The sequence below is a fragment of the Hylobates moloch genome, unplaced genomic scaffold (assembly GCF_009828535.3).
Source record: "Hylobates moloch isolate HMO894 unplaced genomic scaffold, HMol_V3 SCAFFOLD_19, whole genome shotgun sequence".
NCBI classification, from domain to species: domain Eukaryota; kingdom Metazoa; phylum Chordata; class Mammalia; order Primates; family Hylobatidae; genus Hylobates; species Hylobates moloch.
This window is the reverse complement of record NW_026652294.1, coordinates 70,130,188-70,148,444: the sequence shown is the minus strand read 5'-3', so window position 1 is coordinate 70,148,444 and position 18,257 is coordinate 70,130,188. Positions and strand designations below refer to the sequence as shown.

General features: G+C 35.2%; 1 protein-coding gene across 18 annotated transcripts in view; it reads right to left on the bottom strand.

Annotated features, from left to right (window-relative positions):
* PTPRD (protein tyrosine phosphatase receptor type D) overlaps positions 1-18,257 on the bottom strand; it is a 2,332,625-nt gene that overhangs the window by 137,324 nt on the left and 2,177,044 nt on the right. For 7 of the 18 annotated variants that reach the window (XM_058431782.1, XM_058431784.1, XM_058431785.1 and 4 more), the window contains 3 exons: positions 17,382-17,472; positions 11,848-12,057; positions 6,818-6,978 (listed from right to left, as the gene is read on the bottom strand). In XM_058431782.1, the coding sequence (XP_058287765.1) occupies positions 6,818-6,978; positions 11,848-12,057; positions 17,382-17,472 (462 nt within the window). Of the gene's footprint in view, positions 1-677; positions 693-6,817; positions 6,979-11,847; positions 12,058-17,381; positions 17,473-18,257 lie in introns of all 18 variants that reach the window. The other 11 variants (XM_058431781.1, XM_058431783.1, XM_058431791.1 and 8 more) reach the window with 4 other exon arrangements.

Here is an 18,257-nt window from a genome sequence, read left to right as displayed (position 1 = left end):
TCAGGAATTTATATATGTGTTACATGTATATTTATACATAAGTGTATATGTTACATGTATATTTATACATAAGTGTATATGAATATATAGATATGAGTTAGAAAGCTAGAAGGTTAGTTTGGATTAATCATTCAATAATCACATAGTATATTTTAGCTATTATTATTGCTATTATTGTCCAAGACTAGGAGACATGGATAATAATTTTGAATTAGGGAAGAGTTCTCACTAAGGCACTGTCATCAATATTTGCAGGGTATGAAAATGCTAATATCATTAGGTGATCTGTAGTCAAACTTGAAAACTAATCTTTGGTAAAAACAAACAAAACAAAACAAAACAGTTTATGAGACATCTCACATTTCTGCTCTGTAAACACATCAACACACACAAATGCCCATTTTAATCTTGACCACAAACAAAACTCAGATATTGGTTTGTGTACTATCTTTTAAACTTCGCCTTTAGTCTGTTTTTTTCTTATGCAAACAAAATATTTATTTTCCCCAGAATCATTTTAATGAAGTTATTGTGTATATGTAGGCTTTGCCCATCTTCCACGTGCCAGGTATTATCTTTTGTGTGCAGCCCCGCCCTCCCCTCTTCAACAACTCCGAAGTCTACCAGTTTATTTTTTTCTTACTGAACGTTAAAGGGGTTTGTTCTCTATTCCTCACCTGTCGGGTTTACTGCTCCATTTTAATGCAGCAAAAAAAGGAAAAAGAAAGGCTGAATGTTAGTTGGCCAATGGTAACAAGGATAACCATGACAACCAAGATTTAAGAAATAGTGTTCACAAGCAAGGACACATAACTGACATACATTCAGAAGCGACAGTGAATCAAAATATTTATAGACCTCTGATTATGAACTAAACAGAGGACATGAAGTTACATCACTGATACATTGTGTGTGTGTGTGTGTGTGTGTCTGTGTGTGTGAATGCCACGTGCACTTTTATCCATCACCTATAAAATACTGCCACAATTAATTATATCACAGGGAGTGTTCGATAGTGGAGAGCTCATTTGATTTTTAAAAAACATGCTATGAGAAAACTAATGTACTCGATGGGAATACAGCATCATTCCATAAAAGAAATTCATTCATTTAAAATAAGCCTTCAATTAAGAGGTATATAATTCCTTTCATGATATAAAATATCTGCAAATTGTATTGAACTACACAGAAATTTGCACAATTGAGTAATACACCAAAAGGTAATAATAAGGTGGCAGAAATGATTTCTTCAAAAACCTCTTGCCACGTCTTTTTTTCCAGTGAAGGATTAAGTGCATCTTCAGTTTAGGAAAATATAATACCCATCATTATAAATCTACAGAGCATGGCCCATTTAGACAGTTGGGCTAATCCAGAAAAACATTTTATTACCAGCCATTGACAGAACACGTATTTTCCTAGTCTGTGGTGCTGTCTGTGAACACAACTAGTTCATGCTTATAGATTCTTTCACCTGTGATAATATGTTGATTGTTTAAATAACCATACATATTATTGCTGCAGAGTATAACCTTTCCTGAAAACAATTAATCTAAAAATCTTCACTTCGAGGTAAATCGCAAAGTTTTCAGTGAGTTCTCAGTTGCAAAATAAAGGTACTAAGTTTTTCTTAATGCCAATGAAATATATACCCAAGTGGCTGGAATATCTGGCCCTGTGAGATAATTCAATCCATCTCTTTTCAAAAATAAAAAATCCACATTTAAATGGTACAAACACACACATACAAAGTAAATGATGAAAATGATATCAAACACATTGGTTAATTCTTCTTATTCTTAACTTTAAAGTGATTTACTTAGTGTGCCAGGTTAAAAAAAATTCTACATAAATGTTTCCAATTTGTTCACTTTCTAAAATCAATGACTTTATCAGGGAATCAGTTGTAGAAAAATCTTTGCCTCGGGATGGAAAACCATCTAGTGAATTATCAGTTCTGTGTATTAAAAGGCTGTTTGAGTATTCAAATGCACAAATTCATAGTTCTAGATAAAGGTCAGCCTCACCATACACCTGGGTACATATGTGGTACAAATATCTAAGTCTGAAAGCTTTCACAACCGGTAAATTTAAATTACAGGCCAAGGATTTTATTGCAACTCTTGCCAGCCAAAATAAAGGTGATATTGAGTGGAGTCAACACATAGAAGGAATTGAGTTTGTTTAATACTGTTTGACTTGTATACATTTAATTATTCAATATTTTTGTGTGCCAGGCACTCTACTAGGCAGTAGGAACACAATAATGAATAAGACAGAGTCCTTGACCTGTGGTTTAGTGGAGGCAGAGTGACAAGAAAAGGGGCATTGACAGTAATGCGGTAGGTTCTATAACAGACAAGTAGAAAGTACTTTAAGAGCCTAGAAAAAGTGATCCTAAGGCAGCCTGAACTGCTAGAGAGGGGAGGAGAAGAGAGGATAGAAGATGAGGCAGGCACCCAGAAAGGCTTGATTTAGTAGGTAGCATCCTAGCTTACTTCCAAAGGATGAGTTGGAGTTATACAAGCCAAAAGGAGTGGCAGGCGAGTGACAGGAAAGGCATTCCTAACCTAGGGAGGGCCTACTCAGAAGCCAGAAAGCAGAGTCAACCAGCAGCTTCCAGTATGGTTGGGTGTGGCCACATATTTCTTCATAGCATCTCAAAATATTCTGGACTGCATTTCTTTGATGAGGGCTTGGAACTGTATGGAGGGTTGACACAGAAAGAGAAGACTAAAGACACAAAGCTTGCAGAGAGCCAGTGTTGGAGCAGGTAAAGGCTGGAAAAACTGAAGCCTATATTTTAGTCTCATCTAGCTCATGGTTTCCACATCCTGGGATGGGGATGGACAAATAGTGTGCATGCAGGCTAGATTATTACCATTCAAAGATGTTAATTTTGCCTGAAGTGCATCTCAGACTTCTAGGACCACCTGATCTACACTTTCTTTGATTCCATAGTATGTAATAAACACTTTTTATCCATCTTGAAATGCTTTTCCATAGAGGTAAGGTTAACAGTTTATTTTTAAATGTTTATTTTCTATATAAATAATTCTTGGACAGTTCTGGAATAAAGTCTGAAAAGCCTTACATATGTAACAGATATACAGAACAAGAACTTTCAACTGCCTTGTGAATTTTTTGCTGGAGTAGATGGACGTGCAGTACCAATACTATTACCCGGTGTTTAATGTTTTCAGATTATAGCACATTATGATTAAAAAGGTCTAATTATCTGGTCCACCCACTAATTTTGTAATGAAGAAATCTAGTCTCAGAGTGTTGGCATGAATTTCTACCCCACGTAACCAGCTAGTCACAGAACTGGGACCTGGATTCGGGTTTCCTGGCTCCTCAGTCCAGTACTTGTCCGAACGTTGCTACTATCTTATCTCTGTAATGTGTATTTTAAGTCATGGCCCATATCATATTTTTTTAAAATTATAGTATAAGAAAATTTATAACATTAAAGATATACCAAATATATTTTAATTTTCCGATGACTCAGAGTGTATTTTAGGGATCTTACAAAGCCCTGGTGATATTATTTTGTTACTGATTATCAATGTATTATAGGTATACAGATTACTAGGTTAAAAACAAAAGTTAAATGAACAGAATGCCAGATCAAACAGTATGTCATTTCCACATGAATAGATCTAATAGGAATAAGTCTCAAAGTCTCCTCAGACAGCTGGGTAAAATATACTTCTTTATATGATAAAACTATCTATAGCTACAGACCAATTGCTAATGCAAGCATCTTAGAAGCAGAGATATATGATAAAGTGGATTATCAACATAATGTGAGTCAACAACATTTTATTCTCATTTTCTTCTCAAAGCATTATTTGCATATGAGAAGTAAAATATTCTGACAATAATAATAATAATGATACTTTCAATTCTGAGTCATTACCAATGACCTGTATATAAACTGAAAGGCACCTAAAAAGAGAGAATGGAGTATTTATTACGTAATTAACTTTGCTCAGAATCCAAGCTATAAAAGACACTATTCATTGGGTACAGAAGATTTCCTTTTGAACTGCCTCATGATCATCAAGAAGGACATTGTTGGTTCTACTTGAATTTCAAGTCAGGAATGTTCTTTACTGCTGAAGCAAGCATTTCTATTTCAGAAACGCTTCACGGGCCTTCAGATGGTTAGCTAAATATACTTAGCATTCGAGGATGTGTGCATTTCCCACCAATTGCATTAGACGATGCTTACATAGGCCCACACTAAAATGCTACTCTATTTTAACAGAGTCATAAAACCTTTAAATATGACACTTCTTTTTGTGGGATTAGGAAAAATTATAAGTGAGTTGATTTTTTAAGCACTTGCAGATGAAGAAAGAAAATAATTATCTTTTAAAAATTATTAGGGCTATAATCATATTTCTTCAAATTCACATAACTGATTCACAAATACCATATACATCTGTTACTTGGTATGAATTAACGATAGCTATGTATATCCAAATAAAACATAACTTAAAAAATAAGGCATTAATTTTTCCCATTTCAAATAATCACAAAATGTCATGTGATATGGTCTAGACATACACCTGTCAACAATCACTTGTTTTTTGACCTACTCCCATAGTAGTATGTGACCACCTAAATAAATATTTCCGAGAAAACAATTAGAATTATACTACTGCTTTTTATTATTGAATTCTCTTCTGGAAAAAAGTGCAGCGTACAGACAGCAAAGGACACCAGCTCCTGCTTGGACTCAAACAGGGTCTGTGATTGCTCACGAGGCAGGTGGGTACCTCGTGCTTCCTGCCCTTATCTCTTACATGGAGAGAGGTAATAAAATACAACAGGTTCCTTAAGATACATGCTTATAGATACAGATTGGAATGGAAGATTCAGATCATCAAATGAGACGAGATTCTGGCTTTCAATCACTTGCTTTTTCAGCTATTTTACAGCATGGATAATTGAATGATGGCAGTGTTCACGAAAAAAATAATGATGGATATTTCTTTAATTCTTTATAACTAAAATAGGATAGGCAATTTAATGGGTTATGGTTATGAACTTCTTTCATTTGTCCTTTATTTTCTCAACCCTCTCTTAATGCTGGAATAAAATGAAATGGAGCCTTTTTTTGTTTTTTTTTTGTTTGTTTGTTTGTTTTTTTTGAGACGGAGTCTTGCTCTATCGCCCAGGCTGGAGTGCAGTGGCGCAATCTCGGCTCACTGCAAGCTCCGCCTCCCGGGTTCATGCCATTCTCCTGCCTCAGCCTCCCCGAGTAGCTGGGACTACAGGCGCCCGCCACCACACCCGGCTAATTTTTTTGTATTTTTAGTAGAGACGGGGTTTCACCGTGGTCTCGATCTCCTGACCTCGTGATCCGCCCACCTCGGCCTCCCAAAGTGCTGGGATTACAAGCGTGAGCCACCGCGCCCGGCCGAAATGGAGCCTTTTAAAAACAAGTTTTTTCAAAGGAGAAGAGTTTTGAAGGAGTTTCTTTTTTTAAGAGTCAAGATAACAGGTTATGGGGGAAAAACGCTATTCCAGGGACAGAAGACTAAGGGAGTGAGGGTGAAAATAATTAATATAAACCCCCCAAAAGGGAGCTAGATGGGTAGGAAAAAGAGTGAACGGAAATGAGATTATCAGATTAGGCATGTAAGCAAGAATCAAAATGAAGATACTCTTTTTAGATTTTGAAGGCCAAGGTTAGGGACAGGGAGAGAAGCTATCTTGTAGTAGAAGGATGAGATCAACTTCACAGTAGCATTTCAAAATATAACACACCACAAGGAAAATGAGAACATGGATTAAAGTTTTGTGAAAATACAATTTGGACTGGAAAAAAAATAAAACTCTATATAAAGGGAAGTAATTTTGAATTTAGTCATTTTAAATGTTTAAGAAAGTATATTATATGCTACTTTTTATAAGTTCATATTTATATTATAATTATATTCTTAAGACAGAAAGAATTTATAAGAACAATTACTAATGTCCTTTGTCTAACTGACTGGCCAGTGACCTAGGGGAAAAAATCTTATTACAGATTAGATGCTAGAGGCAGAAATAAAATTGAAAAAGAGCGGCATATCAGAAAAATGTGGGTAGATATAGATTATTTGCATCCTAATTGTAGTCAAAGACACTACTCAAATCAACACATGGGCATAATAAGACTGAGATTATATTTGTTTAAAAAGGAACATGGTACCTTGGCATCCCTTTTTGGACACACACACGAATTCACCAGTGAAGATGTGGAATAAGAGTTGGAAGAAAATTGGGAGATGATTCATTCTCCATCCCTCTCTTTTTTTTCCCCTTCCTTAATTTTTATCTGCTTTTGCTAAATTTTGAGAAATAGCTACAGGGAGCTATCTCAACACTTGTGCAAATTAAATTTATGATATGTACACAAATTGCAAAATCCTGATAGTGTTTCAAAAAACACATTGAAATCGAGCAATTAATTATCTAAAACAATCAAATGAAAGCTTGCATGGAATTATTTGTTTGTGAATGCACTAATGCCTCAACTGTTATGAAAAGTGCTCATCTGCATAAAACAGCTCAGAAGATTGGAGGCCGGAATAGATGCACGTTGGACAACAGAAGTCCATACCAAAACTGGGTAAGATTCCAAATAGTACAGTCTTTACATTTTGATCTTACTGTAATGTAAACACTTTTCCAAAAATAATTGAAATGGCACTGAAGTATTTCTACTAAAATCAATCACCTAAGGACAGCAGAACAACGATCAAGTCTTCAAAAATAAGGCAGCCTCCAAAATTACCACAGAAATACTGGGCAAACCTACCTTTTATAGAGAAGAATAGCAATGACAATGCAGATGATAAAGACCACTGCAAGGACAGGACCTACAACCCAGATCAAGCCTTCTTCTTCATCCGTGATTGGCTGTGGATCCAGATCCATTGACACCACGGGGTCGGAGTAAGGGCTGGTTGCATACATCTTCTGAGGAAAAGGAGAGTCTATTTCAGTTATAAAATAATGACTTTCTAGAGAAGTACCTTTAACATTAGAAGAAGCAAAAAATCCAGGAAATAGTGGATTTAATGATAAGTCTGTGATGCAATATTAGCAAAATAGAGGGGAGGGGACAGGAGAATAAAGAAAAGAAAGGACGGAAGATGTTTTGTAATACGAATTTCCTAATAGAGTGAAATATTTTATAATAAAATCATTTTGATAGTACAAATTACTTCATAGACACTTTTTATTGGACTCTCTATATGGCGTATTAAATGATCCTACGAAGCATAAAGTACCAGTAATTAACCAGTTGCAAAATGTTTAATGAACATTTACTTTGTCCCAAGGTGTTAGGTGCTATGTGAAAATCAAGAGAAAAATTAGAGTTCCAGCCCTCAAGGCACTATCATACAGTTAAGGAGACCAAAGTACATATTTACAATGCAAAATAAGTCAGTATTTAATTAAATGTGAATGACGGTAGTCGTTAGTACTACTGTGCTTCTTAGTGCTTGGTACTACTTAATACTACTGTATATTAGTTAGGAAATGGAGGCCAAACAATGAACAAATAAAGTCTACAATTTTAAAAGAGAATTCCACAGTTCAAATTACAGATGTGTGATGTACAGAATTGATGATATGGCTTTATAAAATATAGAATTTTTAGAACTTAAAAGATTCAGCAGTTCTCACTTAGTTTTATTACAGTTATTGCTCAGAGATTGGTATGTTTGTTCTCAATAGACAACTGATACTATACTTTTTAAGAATACAGTTACTTGGAGAAGAAATGGACTAAATATCGATGATTTTTATTTCTATGATATCCTACCCCATTTAGTTCTGTCCTATTTTAGCTTGTATTAGGAAAACATCTTCTTGGCTCTACCTGCCTCCTTCAAGGCCCATCTTCTACTTTCCAATCCAACAGAAACTAATCCATATCCACTCACTGCCCTGCTTCTACCACTCACTCCTCATCTCTTCTCACTCCAAACCACCATGGGTACTATTTTTTTTTTCATTTGCCAAATCTAATTGCCTTTATTTACTCTTTACCTTTCTAGACAACTTTTCCAGATTTGCCTTCTTTAAAACTTTTATCTCTGGCTCTTTTAATTTTGTACTAAACCAGTCCCATCCTCATCTTTCCAACTGCTCATGCCCTCCTGAGTTAATTGCCTCTGACTCCATCCTATAGACATTCTTTTTAAAAAAAAAAAAATCACCATGTTTCCCAGGCTGGTCTTGAACTCCTGGTCTCAAACAATCCTCCAGCCTTGGCCTCTCAAAGTTCTGAGATTACAGGTGTGAGCCACTGTGGCTGGCCCTGAACCCATATTCTTAAGTTCTATTCTCTACTAGCATCTCTTATCCTCTCTTGTCTGGCAAGGTCAGCCCAAGCTTTAACTATCAGCCTCCATGCAGAATATGTCTCTTCATTAATGTTCCTAAACTCAGATACTCTATGAAATCCCAGATCTTCATTTCCAATCATTTCTAGAGACCCCTACATATATGTTCAAATTAGTATGAGTTTCTTAATTTTTCCCAGATACTCCTTCCCTTCCTCCTGACTTCCCAAATTCTCTCATCCTCTCAGTATCTAAGAATGGATACTGATTTTACCTTACAGAAAAAAGGAATAGAATGGACATACTGGTATTAGCTTATCATTGTCCTCCAGGTCCGTCTGCTCTCCTTCCAGTCTCATGAATGCCACTTTTCTTTAGGCCCTTACTTATGTGCTCCTAATCATAGCAAGAGTTTCTTCCTTCCTCTAACAGTCTCCACTGCTGCTAGAGGTATCATCCTAAACTGCAAATATAAAGCCTTCAAGAGGCTCTCTCGATTCCCAAATAAAACGTAGATAACTTAGCAGGGTTCTCAAGGGCATCCACAATTTTACTTTAAACTTGCTTACGACACACAACACATTCCATCACAGTGGGCTTCTTGCTACTACTCCCTAAATGCTCTATTCTTGTTCCTCAGCTCCCTCACAAGTTCCACAACATTTAGCTCCTGAAATTGAACAACTCTCCAGGCCCCCACTTGAATACTGCCTCCACTGAAACCACCTCTTTTTAACTGACTGGCAGTGATCGGTCATTCCCCTCTGCTAAAAAAAAAAAAAAAAAAAGATAAAAATAATAGAGCGAAATTTGTATTTACTCCTTGTTTTTTTGAATGGTACTCACCAAACTCTATTTTGGCTTTTAATTTGTATATACAGTTCATTTTCTCTGTTGAAACTACAAACTCCTAGAAGGTAGGCATTTATATATTATTTGTGTTTATATGCTTAAAGCAGCTAACACTGAACCTTGCACTTACTGGGTTCTCAGCAAATCTTGGCTGAATAAGAAAAAAATGTTCATCTTTTCAAATGGCTGAAATTGTCAAGACATCAGTATATATGATCACTTTTCATGATTGGTACATGTATTTAAATGTTTCAACCTGCATCTTTAAAAAATTTAGCTTATGGCATCTATTCTGAATTCAAGTACAATGAGCTCGTCCATCAAGCAGGAGAACAGATGTTCCACTGAATGCTTGTATACTACTCTTCTCTCTCATTTTCGTCATTGTGCCCAGGAAAGAGACTGACTAGATTTGCAGATTTTCTAACACATTACAAGAAGATGAAAACTCCGTATATATGTCCAAACTTCTCAGAGGCGGCAAAAGAAAAAAAAAAAAAAGATGGGTATGGTATAAGGATTGACACAAAGGACTTGGCAAAGAACTACATATCTAAGAAACATGATTTTTTATGTAATTGTTTTGGCTTATACTTTACCCACTCGATTTTGTAGGTGATGCTAAAATAGTTTCGTAGGCAGAACTAGGCAATACTGTCTCGTTTGAAATTCTTTACCAAGAACCTTTAAGATGATAATAATGGTCCACTGAGATGGAAGTCTAAGCACAGGTTTTCCCAAAGAACACAGATTTCCAACCCATTCAAGAAACCGAGACGTATGAAAATGAAAAGAAAACAAAATCATAAAATGATACCAGCCTCATGAAAAATATAATTTCTTGTGCATGGGAATAAGAGAAGAGATTAAATTTTGGATAATTCCAAACCAGTTATCTGACATTCCTAATATGAGAGAAAGGATTAGGGGATAGCTTTTGTCTTTGAGATGGAGGGAGAAGTATTTTCTCTTTGCAAATTATCAGTCTACCCTGGGAACATTGTTATAATCGGTTACGGAAATTTGAGGCTTACACAAAGGCTTTATTACTGCAAAATGACTCTAGCTGGATACAAGTCTCTTCTAGGCCTGAAAATATTTATGATATATAAAGAAAATAAATATCATATATATTGGAAAGCAATGCTGAGAAAGATGATAGAATAAATGGGCAATTTCGTTAACAAATTTGGAAAAAAATCTTAATTCTGTAATTAATAAGCAGATGACGTACTAAAGAAAGGGGCAGACTCTTTATCAGTTGTGACACATTTAAAACACTAGTGGAAGACATCAGAAACCACAGTGTGTAGTTCAGTGGTTCAGTTTGCAGGATCGAATGAGATTTCTCCTCTTTGCTAGATTCTCTGATCTACCTCAATGCTCTAAGTGTGCTATTTGAAGCGTTCCTAGAGCTATTAAAAGAAATTTCCTCTCAAATATTTAAAAGTCATTTTTGAATAAAAGAAAAAGATGATTTCTTAACATTCCATTCCCTTGATGTTCTGCCTTAAAACCTTCAACTAGAAAGAGAAAGCGTATCTGTACATTAAAATTCCAGGAAGGCCATCACTTTGTTTTCAAATGACATTCTGAGCACAAAGGTAAACCAGGCAGAGAGGCTGCCTTTGTGTTTTGATTTTCCACAGGGGAATTCTTTCAGTCACTTGAAGAGAGGCCCCACTGTACACACTAACACCTGATGTGGAGAAATCTTTGATACATCGTGAGCTGCTTCTATACGGGAAATGACTGGCTCAACTGGGTTGCCACACCTGTCATATTTAGACCCCGATTAGAAAACGAAGTTTATAATATGTATATTAAATGTCCATGTGTACTGCCACTTCAAAATTCACCCCCTTCCTATCTACAATATCTCTCCCTTTTTTTTTAAACATTCAAAGTAACTGAAGCATAAAATGACATATAAGCAAGATGGATTACATAGAAGAAGAAAACTCATTCTTTAGAACACCTTAGGAATTCTCTCTTTTATTAAATTATTTTCTAACTTTCTTGGCTTTTCACTGATACAGTCACTCACAAATTTCTAGAATTAAAGAGGCTGCTGTATTGGCCTCTTTCTAGATAGACCTTCCTCATGAATCCGGATAGAGGCACTGTGGTCTCACTTGGCAGATACAGGAGAATAAAAACAATCACCCCCAAAGTCAGTATTTTCAGAAATATGCCATGTTGAATGGCCAGGCTTGTGAGTTCCCATTGCAATCACGGGGGCTAATGTCAATCAGGTATTATGCAACAATCTCCTTTTTTTCACAACAGTCATTTTGAAAGGATGAGGGAAGGAGACTGTAAGCAATGATGGCTCTAACACCTTGATAAATTTGTGTTACATTAGAAGGTATCAAGAACCATGTCCTATCAATCTGGAACTTCATAAACTAGAGGGCTACCTAAATTTCCTTCATCAGAGACACAGTCTCATTTGTAACGCAGTCTCAAGGAGTATATTCAGCAATGTTCAAAGAGTAGGCAGCCTGTTATTACACTTAAGTTAGTAACAGTTCATGAGAAATAATGAGGATGGATATACCTACAAATCCCCAAATAACCACATTCCAGTGAAAATGTATAAGCATACCATAGGAAACAGATGCCATCATAATTAACTTACAGACTCTGCATGTTCCATTACTGCTAACACAAAGAAGACATATTCTTGACCACTTTGGAGTTGCTTGTTTGTAAATCCACCATAATGCTTGTCATCCCCCAGGGTGAACTCAGTGGGAAGAACATCAAAGTGAGCGGCAATATATGGCTTTAATTCAACTTCTCTCCCATAACGGATGCTTCTGCGCTTCCTAGATATCTCCTTAAGCAGCTTAAGGAAAAAAGTGGGAAACAGAAAAAGAACTGTAAATAATAACCCAACTTACTGATAATTTAATGAGAGAAATTAATTCAGAACTGGGAACAATCCAAATGCAATTTGTTCACATTTCATATAGCACATCAGCATCACTAAATCTCAGTTCTCTCAATATCTCAAATGCTTCTCTTCCTGTTAAGGTAAAGGTAAGATACTGGCCTGCTATGACAAGGTCTAGGCTATAAACACAGGACAATTAGATCCTTTACTGTAGCTCATTTCATTTCCTACACTAATGAAATTCTCTCAAAGTGCATCATAACTTGTCTAAGGAAAAAAGTCAGCTTGATTCGTAAAAGCCTTGTCTTGCAGGAGATTTATTAAACAAGTAGCAACCTCAGACAAAGCCATCTAATTCTTTAAATATAGCCACATTTTAGAAGCAGTTAGTACCACTTTAGATTGTTTTTAGTAATGAGATAACTCATATGATACAAATTTCCACAAATCAGCAGAAGCAGGATCCAATAAACAATTTTTAATATACACATATTAAATAGACATTGTCACTCATTTACCAATTTCTGACTTGACTTAGCTCCCTGGTTAGGCAATTAGGGTGCACTTCCTTACACTTTATCATGGAGTCAACTTTTTCTAGAATTGACCTCTCTTGAGAGTGTGTATATATTGCCAGATAATATAGGCAAGGTAGATGAAAATTAATTTTAGTACCGCCCTGAAGAAAACACACATGCACATGTATATACAGATGCTTCATGTATTTCTAAAGAAAAGAGGTAGAATTTATTTTTGGATAATCTATTGTTTTTCATTGACTCCTTTATTACGAGAAAATCATACTAACACTGGTTATGAACACTGATTTCAAAGTTACCTTTGACTTCTCCAATTAAAATTGGTATTTCACAGGGTTTAACAAGGGAAAGGTCTGTGTTAGTCTGGGATGCCTTGTTGATGTAAGCAGCAATCTTTTCGCCAGTTTCTTGGAAAGAATTTTTATTTTATTTATTTTAATATCTATGCATTAATAGAAAAGTCTATGTATTTGAGGACAAACTGGAAAAAGGAATGAACCTTGTCTTCACCTTGATAAACAAAATTAACATACTTATGGAAACAGTGCAGCAAAACTATTTACTAGCCCTGTTTTTGTAAATAGAAATCATCTGGTAAAAACCAAAGTATGATTTCTACTTAGTAGAATGAGAGCCTGGCATGATCAAGGCTAGGCTTCTGTGATAAAATGGCTTCAGACTGTATATATGATAAACACTGAATCCTTTCATTAGGAATTTGATGGTACGTTACAGTTCCTTCTACACTGGGAGTAGTAAATGTGTTCAGCTGGTTCAAAATTGTATCCTAAAAATGTAAAAACCAGTCTTTCAGTTACAGGAAAATTTCTGCCGACATTATTTTTCAATAATATTTAATTTATAAAGTGATAAAATTTTCTGTGAATTTGAGTTTATTGATGCAATTAAAATTACATGAAATGCAAGCTGTTTTAGGAAAACCACGGTAAATTGGGCATCACTTGTTTAGCAAATTTGGGCCATCCCATAATAAATTGAGTTATGCTGATCAATTATGCACCAATTGGCCAGTAAAAACACAAGGCCAGAAAGTTAGCACTATCTTTTAATCTTGTTGTCAAATTTAGCTTTACTTATAATAATGATAATTATAACAATAATAGTTTTCATTTATTAAGTAATTATTGAGTGCCAGACACTGTTCTAGGGATCCTAAATATGCATTAGCTCCAATTGACTCCTCATAATAACCCTATAAGGATGGCTAATATTATCCTCATTTTATAAATGAGGAAACTGAGGCACAATAGAACGTCTCAATATATAATTAGACTCAATTAGCGAAATAAAATGAAATTCCATCTTAGAGATTTTTTCAACTATAATGTAATTTACTTAATGATTACACAATATCATAAGGAAATATAAATATAATGTTTAAGCTCTGATACTCTAAATTGTTCTAACTCTGTGTATTTATACATATAATTTTTATGTGTCTGCTTACATCAAGACAGATGAATGTGTTATTTCTTTTCTCTTGATTCTTTTCATATGCTAATTAAAAAAAATCTGATACCAAATATTTAATGTAGTATTATAATTGAAGCATCATTACACAGGTTATTGTTGATACGTAGTAAAGGACAGTAGCCTATTACACCAAGAAGGAAAATGCACTGCAGAGGTGCTGAACAGCTTTTTGAAGTTGCGTAATCAAAAACATTTATCATGAGTTGTTTATGTGACTGTGTCCCCTCTTCTACTTCACTGATCAAACTCTACCTTGATTTTATTCATATTGCAGATGTAGTTAATAGTCATAATTCATCCATATCATTGTCATTCCCACAAGCACTTTCTGCTAGGGTTTCTTCAGAAGACTTAGAGGAAGTAATTCAGAATAAAATCTTTGAGCTTTTGAGTATTCTTAGACCCAATGCAGTCATTCATTAAAGCCAAACCTGGAACATCACTCTGCCCGTTTAGGTTGCTCTAATCTCTGCAGGATGCTTCCTGTGTTAGATGTTAAATGGTTCAAATGGGCTCAGATGACACCAAAGTTAGCCAGCATGTTGCAGTTACAACCACAAATGACCACATTATTTTACAACAAGCCTTTGAGGTACAACGCAGTGAAAAGCTCATGATCTATTACATGACCTGCTCTGAATTAAATATCACTAACATTTTGGGAGTCATTCTGCCCCAAATTCATTTTGACTATCAATGTCTGCTCTGCCCAGTTTGACCTTGACAATAGGAGTTTCAGTTTATAAATTTATCATGTGGAGAGCACCCCCGCAACAAAGGATAAATGAACTCAGAAGATAATTTTGAGAGTAATACTGTTTGGAAAGCCTCTTTCAATTTTTTATGGGCCTAGATATGAGGCATACATGTGCAAATCCCCTTAGGCTACCATTCTATTCAATGATATGGTTCCAACAATTTGAATTATAGGCCTTTCTGAAAAATTACTTGATCAAATACATTTAAGACAGGAACACTGCTTTGTCAAACCTGGCAGTATCAAGCTATAGATAAAATTACTACAGTGCTTTTATTATCCATGGTAGAAAAACAAACAAAAAAAAAAACCTGTCTGTAGGGATCAAAAACTGGATGAGTAAGCATAAAGTGAGGCCATAGCCTACTTTCATTTGTTCCCCTCCATAGTGGTTACAAGATGTACTGGAGGTAATTCCAGAAGATATATCAAGGGCTTTAGTTCTTTATCAGAAATAATTTTCATTTTCCAGTCAATGCATATCTTATTTCTTCCACCATTAATTCTACAAAGTGGTCTCAATTATATCAGTAAGAAAAGTGGGAAACAACCCATCCTGACCCCAAAATTTTGAATTAATAAAATGTTCTTTATCAAACCATTATACAGATTAATGCACCACAACTTGGATGATTAAAATGACCCTTTGTTATGGGAATCAGCAGCAGAGATCCATAGAATTTAATTGCAAGAAAGTTCAAAGTCATATAGCCCTATACTTTAATCCATTAGTGTTGCTGTGCATTTTGGAGGTTAAAACTCAGCTATAAAAGAGAATCACTTTCTATTACTTCCTACCAAATGGCTTTACTTCTAAAGAAAGCTTATTATTTAAAACAGTTTGCTGTCATTCTGGCTTTGATCTCAGTGCCTTAAAATTTTTTTTTTAATAGGTAGAACAATTCATAGATTCTACAAGTTGCCTTTGCATTTTAAATTCCATTTTAACTTAAACGGGATGATGACACTTCTGTAGTACAGCTGAGAACCCATTAAAATAGTAAAGAATCTATCAAGATTAACTGATTAGTCAGTTGCAAGTAAAATCATGTTTGGCTTCAAAATGCTTAGAAAAGACCAGCTGATCATTCTGCATTTTCAGTTAAAGGATTACCATTTTCTGAATATCACAGAATAATGATTTTGTTCCTTCACCATCAACGCAAAACAATTAAATTATAACATATTTAAATTACTTGATGACATTATTGAAATAATATCTCATTTTACACAGCTCCAATGATCATCTAATCACTAGTGACACAAAAGCATAGGCCTAACCTTGAACTCATCTCCTTGTCTGAACTTGATCAAATTTAATTCAGATAAATGAAGCCAGTGATCAAAAATCCCACTTCTAGAGATGACATTGTCTGCCAAAGAAAGCTAACAACCTTTCTGGCCAGATCACAGTCTCTTTTGTGCAGACACAGATATGAAATAAACACCACCTCTCTGTAATGTAGGTAGGGAATTTATTCTTTTCCTTGCTCTGTTTGTACTAGTTGGAGGTAGAAGAAATACCTAGAAATAAAAAGTTGTACTACAAGATGTCGCCTATGCTACAAACAATCCCAATAAATTAAAATCTCATATTTGCCAAATGGGGGCGTTATGGTTATGTGCCTTATGAATTGATTGTAAACAGCATCATGTTAAAATAACAAAGGCTCTTCTGTATTTTAAAATGTGAATTCTACTCATTAACTTGCTGTGGTCCTCTGGGGATCCAGCTCAACACTTCTGGATCATATTTTCTTATCTAAATAGAAGTATGTAGTAATTATGTCTTGTTCTTCATGTTATGCATTACCTTTCAAACATGTCCTTATACAAGAAGAGTACCAATTATAATGCACCTGCTGTTGCAAGATTTTGGAAATCCACATTATATATTTAGTAGTTGTTGTTTCTTATTCTATATATTTTGCTTTGCTCACAATTTTGTGATTTGTTTTCTCTATAGTTAAACGCATTTTTGACTCTGAAAACCTACAGAATATAGAATAAGGCAAACATTTGGTAATCAACAGAATTCTGTGGGAAACTGGTCAAGACCGTATAGTAGGTCAAATGAACTCTGCTGCAAATTGCAATTTGGTGTTTGTAACAGCCTCAGCAACTGTTGCACTAATGAAAGGGACCTTGGGATTTATATCACTGGTGATTAAGTCTTTGCTGACAATTCACTTCACCTTACACACCTCTACATCATGTTTTACAAGGGGCAAGGGGCAAAATATTAAGGCCAACAAAGATTAGACAGGTTGTAAGCTTTATTGCAGCTTAATGTCTTTTAATTAAAGCCAAAGGATCTTTGTTGGGATCCCCCGGGGTTAGCATGCCCAAAGCACTGAACCATCCAACCAGCTAGGTATGGAGAAGCCAGCACCCAGATTAGATCCTGAAAGGCCTCCCAGGGAGGGGGCGGATATGCAGCAAATTAAATAACTAATGAAAGACATAGCCAACAATGACATAGTTACCTCATCTAATTCCATTTCATCTGGACTCTCCCATGGCTTGATAAATTTCCCGCGAGATTTCTTCAAAGGCACGATTATTATGTAGTAACCTCTGCACAAGAATGAATAGATTAAAGTTAGGTTAGTTCAAAGGAGGAAAACGTGGATATACCCTTAAATCTTCCACAGACCAGTGAGGCTGAAGGCAAATTATGGATATGGGGTGACTTGTCCATTTCTTACATCAATGACAAATAACCACCTGTTTGTTCAATTTTAAAAACAACATGGGAAGACATTTATGTGTGATTGCAATGATCTTGTATGGTAATATCATCATGGTTGACTGCTCTTTATTAGGTATCATAAACAGAGCAGGCATAGTTTGTTATGGCCCTGGTGCTGGACACGTACAAGGCTAGAATATTGCAATCTACCACCACAAGCTGCTGAACCAAATATTTTCTATGACATTAATTTATAAGAAGATGTTTTTAAAAGGAGGATGTATAAGAAAAATTTTACTCCTAGCTCACATAAATACCTATTAGTACTGTTGTTTATACAAACCTAAAATGCTTCTTTATTTGAATTAAAAATTTTTAAGTACCAAAAATTAGGTATAATTGCACAGAGTAAGACATTAAAAATTCCCTCCTTTTTCTACCTATCAAATTGCAAACCTCGAGGTAAGTACCAAAGAAAATTGGAGAAAATCACGACTTAAGGGCCTTCAAAATAGCTATCAATATAATGACATTTATAGGAAAAGACAAAAGTAACTGAATACTTACACTGAAAACAGTCAACTAAAATTTAAGGAATGTATAAAGGCACCCATCCACAAATAGGTATGGGTTATTTGTAAAGCTGTTTTGTCACTTCACTCTAGTATAT